The 24,887-nt window shown below is 45.6% G+C and overlaps 1 protein-coding gene across 1 annotated transcript in view; it reads left to right on the top strand.

The window, feature by feature from the left end:
- The first annotated feature begins 801 nt into the window (after nucleotides 1–801).
- LOC123993819 (contactin-5-like) overlaps nucleotides 802–24,887 on the top strand; it is an 86,569-nt gene continuing 62,483 nt past the window's right edge. Inside the window, exon 1 of the mRNA XM_046296287.1 lies at nucleotides 802–1,015. Coding sequence (XP_046152243.1) covers nucleotides 874–1,015 — 142 coding nt within the window. The 5' untranslated portion in view covers nucleotides 802–873. The remainder of the gene's footprint in view (nucleotides 1,016–24,887) is intronic.

The raw sequence follows: 24,887 nt of genomic DNA, 5'->3' as shown, positions 1-24,887 counted from the left end.
GTGGGGATAGCTGTTATTATACAGTATCTAATTCACAGTGGGGATAGCTGTTATTATACAGTATCTAATTCACAGTGGGGATAGCTGTTATTATACAGTATCTAATTCACAGTGGGGATAGCTGCTATTATACAGTATCTAATTCACAGTGGGGATAGCTGTTATTATAGAGTATCTAATTCACAGTGGGGATAGCTGCTATTATACAGTATCTAATTCACAGTGGGGATAGCTGTTATTATAGAGTTTCTAATTCACAGTGGGGATAGCTGTTATTATACAGTATCTAATTCACAGTGGGGATATCTGTTATTATACAGTATCTAATTCACAGTGGGGATAGCTGTTATTATAGAGTTTCTAATTCACAGTGGGGATAGCTGTTATTATACAGTATCTAATTCACAGTGGGGATAGCTGTTATTATACAGTATCTAATTCACAGTGGGGATAGCTGTTATTATACAGTATCTAATTCACAGTGGGGATAGCTGTTATTATACAGTATCTAATTCACAGTGGGGATAGCTGTTATTATACAGTATCTAATTCACAGTGGGGATAGCTGTTATTATACAGTATCTAATTCACAGTGGGGATAGCTGCTATTATACAGTATCTAATTCACAGTGGGGATAGCTGTTATTATACAGTATCTAATTCACAGTGGGGATAGCTGTTATTATACAGTATCTAAACATATTGTTATGAGATTCTGTAGAACATTTGAATTGTTGCACATTATTAGGTGAATATGCCATTTCATTTGAACTCAGTTCGTTTTCCTTCCCATTTTTTGCAGACTTTGCTATCGCAGTACGGCCAGTGTCATACGCAGCAGTATCGAGAAGGAAACCAGACATCTCCTCATCGATGCTCAGGTCGTGGCCCCAGCCTCAACACCGACATGACCACGGCAGAGGCCTGGTGACTCCTGACTGGCCGGCATCATTCTCCAACCATCACCTGTCTACCCTCAGTCTGCTCAGCTCTCAGGAGGAATACAGGAGCCAAGGTCAGTCAGTCAGTCAATCAGTCCTGGCTAATAGTCTACTCTACTTCCCAGCTAATGCCCAGCCAAGGCCTGCAGTGTTGTTGTGCCCCGTGTGATACGGGACCGACTGGAGGAGGGCACATTTACATCCACCAACATCTGATGCATTTCAGGCTGCTACTTTTCAAATAGTATTCTAAATCATTTAGACACTTTTGCTGTGCTTTATTGAGCTTGCCTGGCACTATGGAACAAAGTGTGTGCTTTATTGAGCTTGCCTGGCACTATGGAACACAGCTTTATTGAGCTTGCCTGGCACTATGGAACAAAGTGTGTGATTTATTGAGCTTGCCTGGCACTATGGAACAAAGTGTGTGCTTTATTGTGCTTGCCTGTCACTATGGAACACAACTTTTTTGAGCTTGCCTGGCACTATGGAACACTGCTTTATTGAGCTTGCCTGGCACTATGGAACACTGCTTTATTGAGCTTGCCTGGCACTATGGAACACTGCTTTATTGAGCTTGCCTGGCACTATGGAACACAGCTTTATTGATCTTGCCTGGCACTATGGAACAAAGTGTGTTCTTTATTGAGCTTGCCTGGCACTATGGAACACAGCTTTATTGATCTTGCCTGGCACTATGGAACAAACTTTATTGATCTTGCCTGGCACTATGGAACAAAGTGTGTGCTTTATTGATCTTGCCTGGCACAATGGAACACAGCTTTATTGAGCTTGCCTGGCACTATGGAACAAAGTGTGTGCTTTATTGAGCTTGCCTGGCACTATGGAACAACGTCGGATAGTCCTAGAGGACTAAACCCTTCCCATCTGATCCATTGGCAAGTTCTAGAAAAAGCTAAAAGTATTTGAGTTTTTTTTAAATACTTGAAAAATAGGTTAAGATAAGGGAGGATGGCTCTGGGTACCCGGTTGGAGGCACAATGACAGACAGGACACAGACTCAAGATGAATATTAACCCTTTATTACAGTGTTCCCCAACTGACGGCCCGCGCGCCAATGTGGCCCCCCAGGTCTTCTGAGCAAAAAACATATATATCGATATTTCTTTGGTGTGTGGAATTTTCATTGTTGGACATAAAAGACTGTAAAAAAAACATTTTAAAAAAACATCCGGGAAATCAGCTCCAAGTGATTTTAATTGAAGAAATCTGTTCCCAAGTATTCCTACCCATAATACAGAAAGACAAAGTGATCGTATTGGGGTGGCAGGGTAGCCTTGTAGTTAGAGAGTTGGACTAGTAACCGAAAGGTTGCAAGTTCAAATCCCCGAGCTGACAAGGTACAAATCTGTTGTTCTGCCCCTGAACAGGTAGTTAACCCACTGTTCCTAGGACGTCATTGAAAATAAGCATTATGTCTGTTTGGCCTTCTTGCGGTGTTCCGGCCCACCGACCATCCGCTACCTTGTTGTTGTTGTCTGAATCTAGTTGATGATCCCTCCTTTATTGTCTCAGACACATACAACGTTATAGTGCGCAGTTGACTGAATGGTGTTCGGAACTGATTGGTTCTGGCCCTGTGGCTCTGATTGGTTCTGGCACCGGCCCTGTGGCTCTGATTGGTTCTGGTCCCGGCCCTGTGGCTCAGTAAACAGAAGTGATGAGAAACTATTACCAGGAGGCTCTACACACAAAACAATAGAAACACTTGACCATTGAATTGTAGAAGAATAAAATCGAAGGAAAGAGTTTAAAAGCAATAGCCATGTAATAACCGTTGTGAAAACAATTTACCAGCTAATTACACTTAACAGCCGTTAGGAAGCTGGTTGGTGGAGAGGTGTAAACTTCCTCCTCATTCACACCACAGCCTTGGCCAGCTCACATTTCTTATATACTGGGCCCGGCCATAACCTTGTAATTGGCCGAGGGCCAAGAAGGGCAGGGTCAGAGGTCCCATGAGAGATCAGAGGTGGGACCTGTAACTGGACACTTGGCACAGTCAGAGTGTTTTCTACAATACAATGACCAATACATACAACCTCTGGTGAGTCAGTCTATTTGATCACACTTCTGGAGGGTGAGTCAGTCTATTTGATCACACTTCTGGAGGGTGAGTCAGTCTTGGTACTAGAGCTCCATCAGGGAGCTATCCCCTTCTGCCTCTGCCTAGCCTCCAGACAGCACGAACACGGCTGCTTCCTGCTTGGTTAGACCCTGGCTGTGTCCCAAATGGCACCCTGTTCCCTGCATAGTGCACTACGTTTGACCAGAGCTGCAGTGGTCAACTCCATCCTGTCCCAGATTTACCACAGCTGGCACAAACACATGGTTTCTGCAGTGTCCCAGATTTAACAGTGCATCTGGAGAAGATAAGGACATGTCAACCTGCTAATATTCACCTGCTCACCTATTTTTCTGTTGTAGTTTTAGAGTATTACAGGACATTCTGTAAAGGCTGTTTGTTTCACAAATGACATGGAATCTAATTTGTAAATCACAACTAGAAAAGGTATGATGATTCCTAGTAGTCCACATAATGCATAGTCCTTTAGCCATAGTAGAGCACGGAGAGAAAACCCCCACATCGGTTCTCCATCTCTCATTGGCTTCAAGACCTGTCACGTCTTCGATCACCTCATCAGGTCCACTACCAGAGACATGAGGACACTTGAATCAGTCTGACTGGGGATCAGTATAAACAAGCCTTCCTGTATCAATGACATCACATCCTCTTCTGGGGACACTAGACTCAGTCTGACTGGGGATCAGTATAAACAAGCCTTCCTGTATCAATGACATCACATCCTCTTCTGGGGACACTAGATTCAGTCTGACTGGGGATCAGTATAAACAAGTCTTCCTGTATCAATGACATCACATCCTTTTCTGGGGACATTAGATTCAGTCTGACTGGGGATCAGTATAAACAAGCCTTCCTGTATCAATGACATCACATCCTCTTCTGGGGATACTTGAATCTGTCTGACTGGGGATCAGTATAAACAAGCCTTCCTGTATCAATGACATCACATCCTCTTCTGGGGACACTAGATTAAGTCCGACTGGGGATCAGTATAAACAAGCCTTCCTGTATCAATGACATCACATCCTCTTCTGGGGACACTAGATTCAGTCTGACTGGGGATCAGTATAAACAAGTCTTCCTGTATCAATGACATCACATCCTTTTCTGGGGACATTAGATTCAGTCTGACTGGGGATCAGTATAAACAAGCCTTCCTGTATCAATGACATCACATCCTCTTCTGGGGACACTAGATTAAGTCCGACTGGGGATCAGTATTCCTGCACCTTTGTCGCTTTGGGTACCTGTGTCTGGAGCCTGATCTTCCTGCACCTTTGTCGCTTTGGGTACCTGTGTCTGGAGCCTGATCTTCCTGCACCTTTGTCGCTTTGGGTACCTGTGTCTGGAGCCTGATCTTCCTGCACCTTTGTCGCTTTGGGTACCTGTGTCTGGAGCCTGATCTTCCTGCACCTTTGTCGCTTTGGGTACCTGTGTCTGGAGCCTGATCTTCCTGCACCTTTGTCGCTTTGGGTACCTGTGTCTGGAGCCTGATCTTCCTGCACCGTCGCTGGGGTTACCTGTGTCTGGAGCCTGATCTTCCTGCACCGTCGCTGGGGTTACCTGTGTCTGCGGCCGCTGTGCCTACTCCTACTTCTTCCCCTATGATTTTGAAGTCGATGTCGTCAACCTTCCATCCCTGCTCTGGATCGAGTGGGGCTTCTCCATCTGTCGCAGACCTGCACCAGACACCGGGAGCAACGGGCTCAAGTCATCCTGCCTCTCGCCCGTCCATAAAGGGTTCTCTGAATCCTGTGAAGCATGGGAGTTGGTGGATTTCCTCATCCTTCTTGCAAGCCGTGATTTTTAGCAGCTCCATGGTAACAAATGTAACCATTCCCAGTGCAAAAACAATGTCCTATCCCGGAGCTGGAGTAAATTACATTACTAAGCTGCTCCTGAATGTACTACACCAGGACATAAACATTGATTCTATCCTAGTCCATGTGGGTTTTAATGGCATTACTAAGCTGCTCCTGAATGTACTACACCAGGACATGGACATTGATTCTATCATAGTCCATGTGGGTTTTAATGGCATTATGAAGGGCAGTTCTGAACAGTTGAAACTGGATTTTAAAGAGCTGATTGACTTTCTGCTAACAAAAGACCCATCATATCTGGCCCTCTGCCATCTCTGAAATGTGGCATTGAACGCTTTAGCAGGATTCTTTCTCTTCACAACTGGCTACGTGATTATTGCAGCTCAATGGGTGTTACTTTTGTTGACAATTTCGATGCCTTCTGGAAACAAAACAGGTTTTATAAGGAGGATGGGATCCACCCAAATCCTGTGGGACCCTGGGTCCTTTCACAGCACTTTAAGGCTGCGTTGAGACAATGACTTATCAATGACCCAAGCCCAGCTCAGATAATCCCTACCATTGTGACGCAGAGTTGTCATAATGCTTTTTCAAATGTACATTATACCAGGGGCATTGTTAGACACAGTATAAGTAACCTAATGTATGTCCCTCTATCTGCCCTGAATGCCTCTACTGATCCTACAGCAATTACATGCAGTAATCATGTGACTATGAACCAGATGTATACTGTTAGTGCTGAGCCAGTATACCCTAGGAGGAAGTCCACTGTGTTCATCCCAGAAGAAAAGTGCTACAAATAGCCCACGTTAAGAAACAAGGTTCATGAAATCAATAATATCTCTGAAACTCACTTAGATAAAAACCTTTGATGATACAGTGGAAGCAATACAAGGTTATAACATCTACAGAAAAGACAAAAATGCCAATGGTGGAGGTGTTGCTGTTTATATTCAGAACCACATTACTGTAAAGAATAAAGAGGATCCCATGTTAAATACTGTTGAAGTAATATGGCTACAGGTTCATCTGCCTCACCTAAAGCCCATTCTGGTGGGAACCTGCTGTAGACCTCCAAGCGCTAACAGTCAGTATGTGGATAACGTATGTGAAATGCTTGATAATGTATGTGATATCAACAGAGAGGTATATTTTCTGAGTGATTTAAATATTGAAATTGATGATCAAAAAATTGTTGGTTGTTTTGTGCAGCTTTTTACATGATCATAGTCTGCTGCTGGAAAAACGTATCTGTTATGGCTTTACGCCCCCTGATATATGTGATTCACCACCTGGATTCGGTCTTATGTAGCAACATTTGAATTTCTGTTCTTTTACATTGGATAAAAGTAGAGACTCAGAGCTACAAAATGGTATATCATACACTGCATTTGAGGAACAATGGGAAAGAAATTCTGCTGTGAAAGTTGATCAACTTGTAAACTCACTTTTGAGAAAATGGCCTTTTAATAGTTTTGGTATCTACTGGACAGCCCTTCTTTATCTACACCCATTCAGCCCGTCATCTCCTTAAGGGTTCATCCGTGCACAATGCCTATGGGGTATTGTGACGTCACTATGGGGTATTGTGTGTTGATAGATCTATACTAACTTGCAAGCTACTTCCAGACATCTAAGAGAGCGAGAACAGCTCACTAGACATTAATCGCTCTAGTAGAGCTGGTTAGGATGTTATGTTAATCAGGACGCTGGTGACTGCAACTGTGCTGTCAGATTGTCCATTCGTAAATTCAGAGCTTTTTGCGTTCAGAGCGCACACTGGACACTCTGGCCAATGAGTAGAGTTGCTCCCGAAAGCTCTGACCTCACAACGACAGTCAAACACCCAAGCTAACTGGCTAACATTGGCTGGCTACTTCCAGACACATAATGAGAGATCACCCCAGGCAGTTTTCATGCTTTGTTGCCGATGTTTACTGACACTGGACATACTCAATGGGTTCAAAAATTCATCAGTTATTCTGCGCTCTGGCACACGAAGACGAGAGTCTTTTATTAAGAAATGTAGCTAGATAAACTATGAATCCCAATGCATGATGTAACAAGCATTTCGCTACACTCGCATTAACATCTGCTAACCATGTGTATGTGACAAATAAAAATTTGATTTGATTAGAGTGGAGACTTTTGTTAAGACATGTAGCATTTCTTCATCATGGCCTGACTTCTTTTCTTTCACTGTGTCCTGTGTTCTGGAGTTGAAAGAACCTTAGATTAGTGGTGTCCTGTGTTCTGGAGTTGAAAGAACATTAGATGAGTGGTGTCCTGTGTTCTGGAGTTGAAAGAACCTTAGATGAGTGGTGTCCTGTGTTCTGGAGTTGAAACAACCTTAACACTTGACCATTGAATTGTAGAAGAATAAAATCGAAGGAAAGAGTTTAAAAGCAATAGCCATGTAATAACCGTTGTGAAAACAATTTACCAGCTAATTACACTTAACAGCCGTTAGGAAGCTGGTTGGTGGAGAGGTGTAAACTTCCTCCTCATTCACACCACAGCCTTGGCCAGCTCACATTTCTTATATACTGGGCCCGGCCATAACCTTGTAATTGGCCGAGGGCCAAGAAGGGCAGGGTCAGAGGTCCCATGAGAGATCAGAGGTGGGACCTGTAACTGGACACTTGGCACAGTCAGAGTGTTTTCTACAATACAATGACCAATACATACAACCTCTGGTGAGTCAGTCTATTTGATCACACTTCTGGAGGGTGAGTCAGTCTATTTGATCACACTTCTGGAGGGTGAGTCAGTCTTGGTACTAGAGCTCCATCAGGGAGCTATCCCCTTCTGCCTCTGCCTAGCCTCCAGACAGCACGACCACGGCTGCTTCCTGCTTGGTTAGACCCTGGCTGTGTCCCAAATGGCACCCTGTTCCCTGCATAGTGCACTACGTTTGACCAGAGCTGCAGTGGTCAACTCCATCCTGTCCCAGATTTACCACAGCTGGCACAAACACATGGTTTCTGCAGTGTCCCAGATTTAACAGTGCATCTGGAGAAGATAAGGACATGTCAACCTGCTAATATTCACCTGCTCACCTATTTTTCTGTTGTAGTTTTAGAGTATTACAGGACATTCTGTAAAGGCTGTTTGTTTCACAAATGACATGGAATCTAATTTGTAAATCACAACTAGAAAAGGTATGATGATTCCTAGTAGTCCACATAATGCATAGTCCTTTAGCCATAGTAGAGCACGGAGAGAAAACCCCCACATCGGTTCTCCATCTCTCATTGGCTTCAAGACCTGTCACGTCTTCGATCACCTCATCAGGTCCACTACCAGAGACATGAGGACACTTGAATCAGTCTGACTGGGGATCAGTATAAACAAGCCTTCCTGTATCAATGACATCACATCCTCTTCTGGGGACACTAGACTCAGTCTGACTGGGGATCAGTATAAACAAGCCTTCCTGTATCAATGACATCACATCCTCTTCTGGGGACACTAGATTCAGTCTGACTGGGGATCAGTATAAACAAGTCTTCCTGTATCAATGACATCACATCCTTTTCTGGGGACATTAGATTCAGTCTGACTGGGGATCAGTATAAACAAGCCTTCCTGTATCAATGACATCACATCCTCTTCTGGGGATACTTGAATCTGTCTGACTGGGGATCAGTATAAACAAGCCTTCCTGTATCAATGACATCACATCCTCTTCTGGGGACACTAGATTAAGTCCGACTGGGGATCAGTATAAACAAGCCTTCCTGTATCAATGACATCACATCCTCTTCTGGGGACACTAGATTCAGTCTGACTGGGGATCAGTATAAACAAGTCTTCCTGTATCAATGACATCACATCCTTTTCTGGGGACATTAGATTCAGTCTGACTGGGGATCAGTATAAACAAGCCTTCCTGTATCAATGACATCACATCCTCTTCTGGGGACACTAGATTAAGTCCGACTGGGGATCAGTATTCCTGCACCTTTGTCGCTTTGGGTACCTGTGTCTGGAGCCTGATCTTCCTGCACCTTTGTCGCTTTGGGTACCTGTGTCTGGAGCCTGATCTTCCTGCACCTTTGTCGCTTTGGGTACCTGTGTCTGGAGCCTGATCTTCCTGCACCTTTGTCGCTTTGGGTACCTGTGTCTGGAGCCTGATCTTCCTGCACCTTTGTCGCTTTGGGTACCTGTGTCTGGAGCCTGATCTTCCTGCACCTTTGTCGCTTTGGGTACCTGTGTCTGGAGCCTGATCTTCCTGCACCGTCGCTGGGGTTACCTGTGTCTGGAGCCTGATCTTCCTGCACCGTCGCTGGGGTTACCTGTGTCTGCGGCCGCTGTGCCTACTCCCACTTCTTCCCCTATGATTTTGAAGTCGATGTCGTCAACCTTCCATCCCTGCTCTGGATCGAGTGGGGCTTCTCCATCTGTCGCAGGCCTGCACCAGACACCGGGAGCAACGGGCTCAAGTCATCCTGCCTCTCGCCCGTCCATAAAGGGTTCTCTGAATCCTGTGAAGCATGGGAGTTGGTGGATTTCCTCATCCTTCTTGCAAGCCGTGATTTTTAGCAGCTCCATGGTAACAAATGTAACCATTCCCAGTGCAAAAACAATGTCCTATCCCGGAGCTGGAGTAAATTACATTACTAAGCTGCTCCTGAATGTACTACACCAGGACATAAACATTGATTCTATCCTAGTCCATGTGGGTTTTAATGGCATTACTAAGCTGCTCCTGAATGTACTACACCAGGACATGGACATTGATTCTATCATAGTCCATGTGGGTTTTAATGGCATTATGAAGGGCAGTTCTGAACAGTTGAAACTGGATTTTAAAGAGCTGATTGACTTTCTGCTAACAAAAGACCCATCATATCTGGCCCTCTGCCATCTCTGAAATGTGGCATTGAACGCTTTAGCAGGATTCTTTCTCTTCACAACTGGCTACGTGATTATTGCAGCTCAATGGGTGTTACTTTTGTTGACAATTTCGATGCCTTCTGGAAACAAAACAGGTTTTATAAGGAGGATGGGATCCACCCAAATCCTGTGGGACCCTGTGTCCTTTCACAGCACTTTAAGGCTGCGTTGAGACAATGACTTATCAATGACCCAAGCCCAGCTCAGATAATCCCTACCATTGTGACGCAGAGTTGTCATAATGCTTTTTCAAATGTACATTATACCAGGGGCATTGTTAGACACAGTATAAGTAACCTAATGTATGTCCCTCTATCTGCCCTGAATGCCTCTACTGATCCTACAGCAATTACATGCAGTAATCATGTGACTATGAACCAGATGTATACTGTTAGTGCTGAGCCAGTATACCCTAGGAGGAAGTCCACTGTGTTCATCCCAGAAGAAAAGTGCTACAAATAGCCCACGTTAAGAAACAATGTTCATGAAATCAATAATATCTCTGAAACTCACTTAGATAAAAACCTTTGATGATACAGTGTAAGCAATACAAGGTTATAACATCTACAGAAAAGACAAAAATGCCAATGGTGGAGGTGTTGCTGTTTATATTCAGAACCACATTACTGTAAAGAATAAAGAGGATCCCACGTTAAATACTGTTGAAGTAATATGGCTACAGGTTAATCTGCCTCACATAAAGCCCATTCTGGTGGGAACCTGCTGTAGACCTCCAAGCGCTAACAGTCAGTATGTGGATAACGTATGTGAAATGCTTGATAATGTATGTGATATCAACAGAGGTATATTTTCTGAGTGATTTAAATATTGAAATTGATGATCAAAAAATTGTTGGGGTTGTTTTGTGCAGCTTTTTACATGATCATAGTCTGCTGCTGGAAAAACGTATCTGTTATGGCTTTACGCCCCCTGATATATGTGATTCACCACCTGGATTCGGTCTTATGTAGCAACATTTGAATTTCTGTTCTTTTACATTGGATAAAAGTAGAGACTCAGAGCTACAAAATGGTATATCATACACTGCATTTGAGGAACAATGGGAAAGAAATTCTGCTGTGAAAGTTGATCAACTTGTAAACTCACTTTTGAGAAAATGGCCTTTTAATAGTTTTGGTATCTACTGGACAGCCCTTCTTTATCTACACCCATTCAGCCCGTCATCTCCTTAAGGGTTCATCCGTGCACAATGCCTATGGGGTATTGTGACGTCACTATGGGGTATTGTGACGTCACTATGGGGTATTGTGTGTTGATAGATCTATACTAACTTGCAAGCTACTTCCAGACATCTAAGAGAGCGAGAACAGCTCACTAGACATTAATCGCTCTAGTAGAGCTGGTTAGGATGTTATGTTAATCAGGACGCTGGTGACTGCAACTGTGCTGTCAGATTGTCCATTCGTAAATTCAGAGCTTTTTGCGTTCAGAGCGCACACTGGACACTCTGGCCAATGAGTAGAGTTGCTCCCGAAAGCTCTGACCTCACAACGACAGTCAAACACCCAAGCTAACTGGCTAACATTGGCTGGCTACTTCCAGACACATAATGAGAGATCACCCCAGGCAGTTTTCATGCTTTGTTGCCGATGTTTACTGACACTGGACATACTCAATGGGTTCAAAAATTCATCAGTTATTCTGCGCTCTGGCACACGAAGACGAGAGTCTTTTATTAAGAAATGTAGCTAGATAAACTATGAATCCCAATGCATGATGTAACAAGCATTTCGCTACACTCGCATTAACATCTGCTAACCATGTGTATGTGACAAATAAAAATTTGATTTGATTAGAGTGGAGACTTTTGTTAAGACATGTAGCATTTCTTCATCATGGCCTGACTTCTTTTCTTTCACTGTGTCCTGTGTTCTGGAGTTGAAAGAACCTTAGATTAGTGGTGTCCTGTGTTCTGGAGTTGAAAGAACCTTAGATTAGTGGTGTCCTGTGTTCTGGAGTTGAAAGAACCTTAGATTAGTGGTGTCCTGTGTTCTGGAGTTGAAAGAACCTTAGATTAGTGGTGTCCTGTGTTCTGGAGTTGAAAGAACATTAGATGAGTGGTGTCCTGTGTTCTGGAGTTGAAAGAACCTTAGATGAGTGGTGTCCTGTGTTCTGGAGTTGAAACAACCTTAGATTAGTGGTGTCCTGTGTTCTGGAGTTGAAACAACCTTAGATTAGTGGTGCCCTGCTAGCTAGCTAAACAATAAACCCTAATCCCAACTCATGATGTTACAACCCTGCATGAATCTGCAGGTTGTATGTCTTTAACTAGTCAAGCAAATGTGTCTGAGATACGAAGAATAAGATCATACACATAACGTTAGCTAGCGAGCCAGCCTGCTAACGTTAGCTACCCACCCAGCCAGCTAACGTTAGCTAGCTACCTACCCAGCCAGCTAACGTTAGCTACCCACCCAGCCAGCTAACGTTAGCTAGCTACCTACCCAGCCAGCTAACGTTAGCTAGCTACCCACCCAGCCAGCTAACGTTAGCTAGCTACCCACCCAGCCAGCTAACGTTAGCTAGCTACCCACCCAGCCAGCTCGCTAGCTAACAGTACACTTGAAATGAAACCACTTTCTGTCAAAATTAGAAATGTGTAATATCTGCAAATGTGGCTAGCTAGACTATCTTACCCGTGATCTGAAATCAGAGTAGATAGCCAGAGAGAATTTACCAGCTAGTACGTCTATCAACAGTTGCAGTGACATTCTATTGAAATGGATACTTGCATGGAGTCTTTTGTTAAGACATGTGGCTAGCTAAACAATGGACCCTAATCACAACTACCAAGCCAGCTAACGTTAGCTAGCTAACAGTACACTGGAAATGAAACATGTAATTTCTGAAAATGTAGCTAGCATGGTTGGACACTTCTCCTGTCTGATGCTGTGCATGGTTGCCATGGTTGCCATCCATTTGACAATGTAATCCAGACAGGTGTTGTCGCCATCTCTTTAGCTATCAATCTCAAATTCCACTGATTTCAAAACTCGGTCGTCCAGAAAGTGGAGATCATACACATATCGTTAGCTAGCTAACAGTACACTTTAACTTGACGTTGGGTTTATGCAGTTTTACTGCGGGATAAATCATTTTTAAAAGCTGCGTTTGACACAATTACCTAAACATACTGACCAGCTCCAATAGACAGACGCGTGCTGTATGGCAGACCAATCCAAACTAATTTCTCGGCATGTCCAGCCCACTCATTATCTCAGCCAATCATGGCTAGTGGGAAGGTTGCTCACCTTTTCTATGGCTAAACCAAGTAGGCTCGTAATTTAACAGTTGTATTAGTATTTACAGATAGCATACACGTTTAATATTAAGGCTTATGAGAGTTCACATGTTCGAGAAGCCATGTCTGCCAAAAAACAGATAGAAATACACCTTATGGAACAGCGGGGACTGTGAAGCAACACAAACATAGGCACAGACACATGCACACACACACGTGATAACATACACACTATACACACACGTACACAAGGATTTTGTGCTGTAGATATGTGGTAGTAGAGTAGGGGCCTGAGGGCACACACATAATATGTTGTGAATGTATTGTAATGTTTTTAAAATTGTTTAATTTTATATTTTTGCTGTACCCCAGAAAGAGTAGCTGCTGGTTTGGCAGCAGCTAATGGGGATCCATAATAAATACAAATGTCCCCAATCACTGCCCTAATGCTGTGCAGCATAGTAAGATTTTATACCCAGCTACTTTCTAACATACTCTACCAGGACATACTGTGTGTGTGTGTGTGTGTGTGTGTGTGTGTGTGTGTGTGTGTGTGTGTGTGTGTGTGTGTAGAGGACTCTACCAGGACATACTGTGTATGTATGTATGTATGTATGTATGTATGTATGTATGTATGTATGAGGACTCTACCAGGACATACTGTGTATGTATGTATGTATGTAGAGGACTCTACCAGGACATACTGTGTATGTATGTATGTATGTAGAGGACTCTACCAGGACATACTGTGTATGTATGTATGTATGTAGAGGACTCTACCAGGACATACTGTGTATGTATGTATGTATGTAGAGGACTCTACCAGGACATACTGTGTATGTATGTATGTATGTATGTAGAGGACTCTACCAGGACATACTGTGTATGTATGTATGTATGTAGAGGACTTTACCAGGACATACTGTGTATGTATGTATGCAGAGGACTTTACCAGGACATGTATGGATGTATGCAGAGGACTCTACCAGGACATGTATGGATGTATGTAGAGGACTCTACCAGGACATGTATGGATGTATGTAGAGGACTCTACCAGGACATGTATGGATGTATGTAGAGGACTCTACCAGGACATGTATGGATGTATGTAGAGGACAGTGTGTTGTGAAATATGTAACTGTATTGTCATGTTTTTTATAACGGTGTAAACTGCCTTAATATTGCTGGACCCCATGAAGAGTGGCTGCTGCCAGGCTGATCAGTATAAACAAGTCTTCCTGTATCAATCCTCATCGATAGTTAGGACTCCATTCCAATGACATGCAGACACACACACCCAGGACAAATTACAACAGTATTTCATCTTTCCGTCTGAGGGGCACTCGGAGCACCTGATGTGCCAAGAGGGTAATGACTGCTGAGTCTCACCAATGTCTCATAGGATGCACACTGTGATGCAAGGGAGGAGAGGAGAGGAGAGGAGAGGAGAGGAGAGGAGAGGAGAGGAGAGGAGAGGAGAGGAGAGGAGAGGAGAGGAGAGGAGAGGAGAGGAGAGGAGAGGAGAGGAGAGGAGAGGAGAGGAGAGGATGCTGATGTTGTTGTTACCGTGGGCTTGACGGATGGGAACTGTGCTTCCAGATGACTGATTAAGGTGACATTATAAAACTGAAAAAAAATTCAAATTATTGCCAGAACCACACAGTGATCGTCAATCTGTTAGTGGTACTAAGGGGAGGCTGGTTGTATCATGTCAGTCTGTTAGTGGTACTAAGGGGAGGCTGGAGGTATCATGTCAGTCTGTTAGTGGTACTAAGGGGAGGCTGGTGGTATCATGTCAGTCTGTTAGTGGTACTAAGGGGAGGCTGGTGGTATCATGTCAGTCTGTTAGTGGTACTAAGGGGAGGCTGGTGGTATCATGTCAGTCTGTTAGTGGTACTAAGGGAGGCTGGTGGTATCAGTCTGTTAGTGGTACTAAGGGAGGCTGGTGGTATCAGTCTGTTAGTGGTACTAAGGGAGGCTGGTGGTATCATGTCAGTCTGTTAGTGGTACTAAGGGGAGGCTGGAGGTATCATGTCAGTCTGTTAGTGGTACTAAGGGGAGGCTGGTGGTATCAGTCTGTTAGTGGTACTAAGGGGAGGCTGGTGGTATCATGTCAGTCTGTTAGTGGTACTAAGGGGAGGCTGGTGGTATCATGTCAGTCTGTTAGTGGTACTAAGGGGAGGCTGGTGGTATCAGTCTGTTAGTGGTACTAAGGGGAGGCTGGTGGTATCATGTCAGTCTGTTAGTGGTACTAAGGGAGGCTGGTGGTATCATGTCAGTCTGTTAGTGGTACTAAGTGGAGGCTGGTGGTATCATGTCAGTCTGTTAGTGGTACTAAGGGAGGCTGGAGGTATCATGTCAATCTGTTAGTGGTACTAAGGGGAGGCTGGTGGTATCATGTCAGTCTGTTAGTAGGGTACTAAGGGGAGGCTGGTGGTATCAGTCTGTTAGTGGTACTAAGGGGAGGCTGGTGGTATCAGTCTGTTAGTGGTACTAAGGGGAGGCTGGTGGTATCAGTATGTTAGTGGTACTAAGGGGAGGCTGGTGGTATCATGTCAGTCTGTTAGTGGTACTAAGGGAGGCTGGTGGTATCATGTCAGTCTGTTAGTGGTACTAAGGGAGGCTGGTGGTATCAGTCTGTTAGTGGTACTAAGGGAGGCTGGTGGTATCAGTCTGTTAGTGGTACTAAGGGAGGCTGGTGGTATCATGTCAGTATGTTAGTGGTACTAAGGGGAGGCTGGTGGTATCAGTCTGTTAGTGGTACTAAGGGGAGGCTGGTGGTATCAGTCTGTTAGTGGTACTAAGGGGAGGCTGGAGGTATCATGTCAGTCTGTTAGTGGTACTAAGGGGAGGCTGGTGGTATCATGTCAGTCTGTTAGTGGTACTAAGGGGAGGCTGGTGGTATCATGTCAGTCTGTTAGTGGTACTAAGGGGAGGCTGGTGGTATCATGTCAGTCTGTTAGTGGTACTAAGGGAGGCTGGTGGTATCAGTCTGTTAGTGGTACTAAGGGAGGCTGGTGGTATCAGTCTGTTAGTGGTACTAAGGGAGGCTGGTGGTATCATGTCAGTCTGTTAGTGGTACTAAGGGGAGGCTGGAGGTATCATGTCAGTCTGTTAGTGGTACTAAGGGGAGGCTGGTGGTATCATGTCAGTCTGTTAGTGGTACTAAGGGGAGGCTGGTGGTATCATGTCAGTCTGTTAGTGGTACTAAGGGGAGGCTGGTGGTATCAGTCTGTTAGTGGTACTAAGGGGAGGCTGGTGGTATCATGTCAGTCTGTTAGTGGTACTAAGGGAGGCTGGTGGTATCATGTCAGTCTGTTAGTGGTACTAAGTGGAGGCTGGTGGTATCATGTCAGTCTGTTAGTGGTACTAAGGGAGGCTGGAGGTATCATGTCAATCTGTTAGTGGTACTAAGGGGAGGCTGGTGGTATCATGTCAGTCTGTTAGTAGGGTACTAAGGGGAGGCTGGTGGTATCAGTCTGTTAGTGGTACTAAGGGGAGGCTGGTGGTATCAGTCTGTTAGTGGTACTAAGGGGAGGCTGGTGGTATCAGTATGTTAGTGGTACTAAGGGGAGGCTGGTGGTATCATGTCAGTCTGTTAGTGGTACTAAGGGAGGCTGGTGGTATCATGTCAGTCTGTTAGTGGTACTAAGGGAGGCTGGTGGTATCAGTCTGTTAGTGGTACTAAGGGAGGCTGGTGGTATCAGTCTGTTAGTGGTACTAAGGGAGGCTGGTGGTATCATGTCAGTATGTTAGTGGTACTAAGGGGAGGCTGGTGGTATCAGTCTGTTAGTGGTACTAAGGGGAGGCTGGTGGTATCAGTCTGTTAGTGGTACTAAGGGGAGGCTGGAGGTATCATGTCAGTCTGTTAGTGGTACTAAGGGGAGGCTGGTGGTATCAGTCTGTTAGTGGTACTAAGGGGAGGCTGGTGGTATCAGTCTGTTAGTGGTACTAAGGGGAGGCTGGTGGTATCAGTCTGTTAGTGGTACTAAGGGGAGGCTGGAGGTATCATGTCAGTCTGTTAGTGGTACTAAGGGGAGGCTGGTGGTATCATGTCAGTCTGTTAGTGGTACTAAGGGAGGCTGGTGGTATCATGTCAGTATGTTAGTGGTACTAAGGGGAGGCTGATGGTATCAGTCTGTTAGTGGTACTAAGGGGAGGCTGGTGGTATCATGTCAGTCTGTTAGTGGTACTAAGGGGAGGCTGGTGGTATCAGTCTGTTAGTGGTACTAAGGGAGGCTGGTGGTATCATGTCAATCTGTTAGTGGTACTAAGGGAGGCTGGTGGTGTCAGTCTGTTAGTGGTACTAAGGGAGGCTGGTGGTATCAGTCTGTTAGTGGTACTAAGGGGAGGCTGGTGGTATCAGTCTGTTAGTGGTACTAAGGGGAGGCTGGTGGTATCATGTCAGTCTGTTAGTGGTACTAAGGGAGGCTGGTGGTATCATGTCAGTCTGTTAGTGGTACTAAGGGGAGGCTGGTGGTATCATGTCAGTCTGTTAGTGGTACTAAGGGGAGGCTGGTGGTATCATGTCAGTCTGTTAGTGGTACTAAGGGGAGGCTGGAGGTATCATATCAGTCTGTTAGTAGGGTACTAAGGGGAGGCTGGAGGTATCAGTCTGTTAGTGGTACTAAGGGGAGGCTGGTGGTATCATGTCAGTCAGTTAGTGGTACTAAGGGGAGGCTGGTGGTATCAGTTAGTGGTACTAAGGTGGTGGTATCAGTCTGTTAGTGGTACTAAGGGGAGGCTGGTGGTATCATGTCAGTGTTAGTGGTACTAAGGGGAGGCTGGTGGTATCATGTCAGTCTGTTAGTGGTACTAAGGGGAGGCTGGTGGTATCATGTCAGTCTGTTGGTGGTACTAAGGGGAGGCTGGTGGTATCATGTCAGTCTGTTAGTGGTACTAAGGGAGGCTGGTGGTATCAGTCTGTTAGTGGTACTAAGGGAGGCTGGTGGTATCAGTCTGTTAGTGGTACTAAGGGAGGCTGGTGGTATCATGTCAGTCTGTTAGTGGTACTAAGGGGAGGCTGGAGGTATCATGTCAGTCTGTTAGTGGTACTAAGGGGAGGCTGGTGGTATCAGTCTGTTAGTGATACTAAGGGGAGGCTGGTGGTATCAGTCTGTTAGTGGTACTAAGGGGAGGCTGGTGGTATCATGTCAGTCTGTTAGTGGTACTAAGGGGAGGCTGGTGGTATCATGTCAGTCTGTTAGTGGTACTAAGGGAGGCTGGTGGTATCAGTCTGTTAGTGGTACTAAGGGGAGGCTGGTGGTATCATGTCAGTCTGTTAGTGGTACTAAGGGAGGCTGGTGGTATCATGTCAGTCTGTTAGTGGTACTAAGGGGAGGCTGGTGGTATCATGTCAGTCTGTTAGTGGTACTAAGGGAGGCTGGAGGTATCATGTCAATCTGTTAGTGGTACTAAGGGGAGGCTGGTGGTATCATGTCAGTCTGTTAGTAGGGTACTAAGGGGAGGCTGGTGGTATCAGTCTGTTAGTGGTACTAAGGGGAGGCTGGTGGTATCAGTCTGTTAGTGGTACTAAGGGGAGGCTGGTGGTATCAGTATGTTAGTGGTACTAAGGGGAGGCTGGTGGTATCATGTCAGTCTGTTAGTGGTACTAAGGGAGGCTGGTGGTATCAGTCTGTTAGTGGTACTAAGGGAGGCTGGTGGTATCATGTCAGTCTGTTAGTGGTACTAAGGGGAGGCTGGTGGTATCAGTCTGTTAGTGGTACTAAGGGGAGGCTGGTGGTATCATGTCAGTCTGTTAGTGGTACTAAGGGAGGCTGGTGGTATCATGTCAGTCTGTTAGTGGTACTAAGGGGAGGCTGGTGGTATCATGTCAGTCTGTTAGTGGTACTAAGGGAGGCTGGAGGTATCATGTCAATCTGTTAGTGGTACTAAGGGGAGGCTGGTGGTATCATGTCAGTCTGTTAGTAGGGTACTAAGGGGAGGCTGGTGGTATCAGTCTGTTAGTGGTACTAAGGGGAGGCTGGTGGTATCAGTCTGTTAGTGGTACTAAGGGGAGGCTGGTGGTATCAGTATGTTAGTGGTACTAAGGGGAGGCTGGTGGTATCATGTCAGTCTGTTAGTGGTACTAAGGAGGCTGGTGGTATCATGTCAGTCTGTTAGTGGTACTAAGGGAGGCTGGTGGTATCAGTCTGTTAGTGGTACTAAGGGAGGCTGGTGGTATCAGTCTGTTAGTGGTACTAAGGGAGGCTGGTGTTATCATGTCAGTATGTTAGTGGTACTAAGGGGAGGCTGGTGGTATCAGTCTGTTAGTGGTACTAAGGGGAGGCTGGTGGTATCAGTCTGTTAGTGGTACTAAGGGGAGGCTGGAGGTATCATGTCAGTCTGTTAGTGGTACTAAGGGGAGGCTGGTGGTATCAGTCTGTTAGTGGTACTAAGGGGAGGCTGGTGGTATCAGTCTGTTAGTGGTACTAAGGGGAGGCTGGTGGTATCAGTCTGTTAGTGGTACTAAGGGGAGGCTGGAGGTATCATGTCAGTCTGTTAGTGGTACTAAGGGGAGGCTGGTGGTATCATGTCAGTCTGTTAGTGGTACTAAGGGAGGCTGGTGGTATCATGTCAGTCTGTTAGTGGTACTAAGGGGAGGCTGGTGGTATCAGTCTGTTAGTGGTACTAAGGGGAGGCTGGTGGTATCATGTCAGTCTGTTAGTGGTACTAAGGGGAGGCTGGTGGTATCAGTCTGTTAGTGGTACTAAGGGAGGCTGGTGGTATCATGTCAATCTGTTAGTGGTACTAAGGGAGGCTGGTGGTATCAGTCTGTTAGTGTTACTAAGGGAGGCTGGTGGTATCAGTCTGTTAGTGGTACTAAGGGGAGGCTGGTGGTATCAGTCTGTTAGTGGTACTAAGGGAGGCTGGTGGTATCATGTCAGTCTGTTAGTGGTACTAAGGGGAGGCTGGTGGTATCATGTCAGTCTGTTAGTGGTACTAAAGGGAGGCTGGTGGTATCATGTCAGTCTGTTAGTGGTACTAAGGGGAGGCTGGAGGTATCATATCAGTCTGTTAGTGGTACTAAGGGGAGGCTGGTGGTATCATATCAGTCTGTTAGTAGGGTACTAAGGGGAGGCTGGAGGTATCAGTCTGTTAGTGGTACTAAGGGGAGGCTGGTGGTATCATGTCAGTCAGTTAGTGGTACTAAGGGGAGGCTGGTGGTATCAGTCAGTTAGTGGTACTAAGGGGAGGCTGGTGGTATCAGTCTGTTAGTGGTACTAAGGGGAGGCTGGTGGTATCAGTCTTAGTGGTACTAAGGGAGGCTGGTGGTATCAGTCTGTTAGTGGTACTAAGGGGAGGCTGGTGGTATCATGTCAGTCTGTTAGTGGTACTAAGGGGAGGCTGGTGGTATCAGTCTGTTCGTGGTACTAAGGGAGGCTGGTGGTATCATGTCAGTCTGTTAGTGGTACTAAGGGAGGCTGGTGGTATCATGTCAGTCTGTTAGTGGTACTAAGGGGAGGCTGGTGGTATCATGTCAGTCTGTTAGTGGTACTAAGGGAGGCTGGTGGTATCAGTCTGTTAGTGGTACTAAGGGGAGGCTGGTGGTATCAGTCTGTTAGTGGTACTAAGGGAGGCTGGTGGTATCATGTCAATCTGTTAGTGGTACTAAGGGAGGCTGGTGGTATCAGTCTGTTAGTGGTACTAAGGGAGGCTGGTGGTATCAGTCTGTTAGTGGTACTAAGGGAGGCTGGTGGTATCATGTCAGTCTGTTAGTGGTACTAAGGGAGGCTGGTGGTATCATGTCAGTCTGTTAGTGGTACTAAGGGGAGGCTGGTGGTATCATGTCAGTCTGTTAGTGGTACTAAGGGAGGCTGGAGGTATCATGTCAGTCTGTTAGTGGTACTAAGGGGAGGCTGGTGGTATCATGTCAGTCTGTTAGTGGTACTAAGGGAGGCTGGTGGTATCATGTCAGTCTGTTAGTGGTACTAAGGGGAGGCTGGTGGTATCAGTCTGTTAGTGGTACTAAGGGGAGGCTGGTGGTATCATGTCAGTCTGTTAGTGGTACTAAGGGGAGGCTGGTGGTATCATGTCAGTCTGTTAGTGGTACTAAGGGAGGCTGGTGGTATCATGTCAGTCTGTTAGTGGTACTAAGGGGAGGCTGGAGGTATCATGTCAGTCTGTTAGTGGTACTAAGGGGAGGCTGGTGGTATCATGTCAGTATGTTAGTGGTACTAAGGGGAGGCTGGTGGTATCAGTCTGTTAGTGGTACTAAGGGGAGGCTGGAGGTATCATGTCAGTCTGTTAGTGGTACTAAGGGGAGGCTGGAGGTATCATGTCAGTCTGTTAGTGGTACTAAGGGAGGCTGGTGGTATCAGTCTGTTAGTGGTACTAAGGGGAGGCTGGTGGTATCAGTCTGTTAGTGGTACTAAGGGGAGGCTGGTGGTATCAGTCTGTTAGTGGTACTAAGGGGAGGCTGGTGGTATCAGTCTGTTAGTGGTACTAAGGGGAGGCTGGTGGTATCATGTCAGTCTGTTAGTGGTACTAAGGGGAGGCTGGTGGTATCATGTCAGTCTGTTAGTGGTACTAAGGGGAGGCTGGTGGTATCAGTCTGTTAGTGGTACTAAGGGGAGGCTGGTGGTATCAGTCTGTTAGTGGTACTAAGGGGAGGCTGGTGGTATCAGTCTGTTAGTGGTACTAAGGGGAGGCTGGTGGTATCATGTCAGTCTGTTAGTGGTACTAAGGGGAGGCTGGTGGTATCATGTCAGTCTGTTAGTGGTACTAAGGGAGGCTGGTGGTATCATGTCAGTCTGTTAGTGGTACTAAGGGAGGCTGGTGGTATCATGTCAGTCTGTTAGTGGTACTAAGGGGAGGCTGGTGGTATCATGTCAGTCTGTTAGTGGTACTAAGGGGAGGCTGGAGGTATCATGTCAGTCTGTTAGTGGTACTAAGGGAGGCTGGTGGTATCAGTATGTTAGTGGTACTAAGGGGAGGCTGGTGGTATCAGTCTGTTAGTGGTACTAAGGGAGGCTGGTGGTATCATGTCAGTATGTTAGTGGTACTAAGGGAGGCTGGTGGTATCAGTCTGTTAGTGGTACTAAGGGGAGGCTGGTGGTATCATGTCAGTATGTTAGTGGTACTAAGGGGAGGCTGGTGGTATCATGTCAGTCTGTTAGTGGTACTAAGGGGAGGCTGGTGGTATCAGTCTGTTAGTGGTACTAAGGGGAGGCTGGTGGTATCATGTCAGTCTGTTAGTGGTACTAAGGGGAGGCTGGTGGTATCAGTCTGTTAGTGGTACTAAGGGAGGCTGGTGGTATCAGTCTGTTAGTGGTACTAAGGGGAGGCTGGTGGTATCAGTCTGTTAGTGGTACTAAGGGAGGCTGGTGGTATCATGTCAGTCTGTTAGTGGTACTAAGGGGAGGCTGGTGGTATCAGTCTGTTAGTGGTACTAAGGCAGGCTGGTGGTATCAGTCTGTTAGTGATCTTTAGTTTGACCTTATTCATCCAGTTATTTTCCTCTTTGTGTTTTTCTGTATTGGGACAGGACAACATTTCTGCTCTTCCCTTATGTCCCAAATGACACACTGTTCCCTACATAGTGCATCCTATTCCCTACATACTGCACCCTATTCCCTACATAGAGCACCCTATTTCCTACATAGTTCATCCTATTCCCTACATACTGCACCCTATTCCCTACATAGAGCACCCTATTCCCTACATACTGCATCCTGTTCCCTACATAGTGCATCCTATTCCCTACATACTGCACCCTATTCCCTACATACTGCACCCTATTCCCTACATAGTGCATCCTATTCCATACATACTGCACGCTATTCCCTACATGGAGCACCCTATTTCCTACATAGTGCATCCTATTCCCTACATAGTGCACTACTTTGGACCAGAGCCCTGCACTACTATTTGGGACACAATCCTCCTGTCATGTTCTGAAGTAAAATCAGCCTGGAACTCACTGCCAACACCGCTAGCTAGCTGCTTTTAGTAACCCCACTTGATGCTATGGATGAATAGCCATTAAGCTAGGTGGAGAGCACTCTACTTCCCAGCTAATGCCCAGCATAGGCCTGCAGTGTGTTGTAACCTGTCTTACGTAGGAAGGACCAGAAAAGGGCAGAACAAATGTTGAGATTTAGATCCATTTATTTGCCCCCCTCCAAAGACAGTAAACATAGACCAGCAGCTCCAAATAATTTACATTTTGGAAATCAGTTCCAAAATATTCCCATGTATAATAGAGTCAAAACATTAGGAACACCTGTTCTTTCCATGGCATAGACAGACCAGGTGAAACTCGGTATTTGCAAGGTGTTCCTAATGTTTGGTATACTCAGTGCACACTCCATGGCCAGAAGTATGTGGACACCTGCTCACTGAACATCTCATTCCAAAATCACGGGCATTAATATGGAGCTGGTTCCCCTTTACTACTATAACAGCCTCCACTCTTCTGGGAAGGCTTTCCACTAGATGTTGGAACATTGCTGCTATAACAGCCTCCACTCTTCTGTGAAGGCTTTCCACTAGATGTTGGAACATTGCTGCTATAACAGCCTCCACTCTTCTGGGAAGGCTTTCCACTAGATGTTGGAACATTGCTGCTATAACAACCTCCACTCTTCTGGGAAGGCTTTCCACTAGATGATGGAACATTACTTCCATTCAGCCACAAGATAATTAGTGGGGTTGGGCACTGATATTGGTCCTGGCTCGTAGTCAGTGTTCCAAATTCATCCTGAAGGTGTTCGATGGGGTTGAGGTCAGGACTCTGTGCAGGCCAGTCAAGTTCTCCCAAATCAATCTCAACAAACCATTTCTATATGGACCTCGCTTTGTGCACGGGGGCATTGTCGTGCTGAAACAGGAAAGGGCCTTTCCCAAACTGTTGCCACAGAGTTGGAAGCACAGAATCATCTAGAATGCCATTGTTTATTTATTTATTTTATTTCACCTTTATTTAACCAAGTAGGCTAGTTGAGAACAAGTTCTCATTTACAACTGCGACCTGGCCAAGATAAAGCAAAGCAGTATGACACAGACAACAACACAGAGTAACACATGGAGTAAACAATAAACAAGCCAATAACACAATAAACAAGTCAATGACACAGTAGAGAAAAGAAAGTCTATATACAGTGTGTGCAAAAGGCATGAGGAGATATGTGCCATAGGAGTGAATGATTACAATGTAGCAGTTTAACACTGGAGTGATAAATGAACAGATGATGATGTGCAAGTAGAGATACTGGTGTGCAAAAGAGCAGAAAAGTAAATAAAATAAAAACAGTATGGGGATGAGGTAGGTATATTGGCGGGCGATTTACAGATGGACTATGTACACCTGCTGCGATCGGTTAGCTGCTCAGATAGCTGATGTTTAAAGTTGGTGAGGGAAATAGAAGTCTCCACTTCAGCGATTTTTGCAATTCGTTACAGTCACTGGCAGCAGAGAACTGGGCGGAAAGGCGGCCAAATTAGGTGTTGGCTTTGATCAGTGAGATATAACTGCTGGAACGTGTGCTACGGTGTTGTTATCGTGACCAGTGAACTGAGATAAGGAAGCGCTTTACCTAGCATATACTTATAGATGACCTGGAGCCAGTGAGTCTGGCGCCGAATATGTAGCGAGGGCCAGCCGACTGGAGCATACAGGTCGCAGTGGTGGGTGGTATAAGGTGATTTGGTAACAAAACGGATGGCACTGTGATAAACTGCATCCAGTTTGGAAGCTACTTCCAGAGTATTGGAAGCTATTTTGTAGATGACATCGCCGAAGTCGAGGATCGGTAGGATAGTCAGTTTTACTAGGGTAAGTTTGGCGGCATGAGTGAAGGAGGCATTGTTGAGAAATAGAAAACTGATTCTAGATTTGATTTTGGATTGAAGAT

The sequence above is a fragment of the Oncorhynchus gorbuscha genome, linkage group LG13 (assembly GCF_021184085.1).
Source record: "Oncorhynchus gorbuscha isolate QuinsamMale2020 ecotype Even-year linkage group LG13, OgorEven_v1.0, whole genome shotgun sequence".
NCBI classification, from domain to species: Eukaryota; Metazoa; Chordata; class Actinopteri; order Salmoniformes; family Salmonidae; genus Oncorhynchus; species Oncorhynchus gorbuscha.
This window is presented reverse-complemented; position numbering and strand designations above follow the sequence as displayed.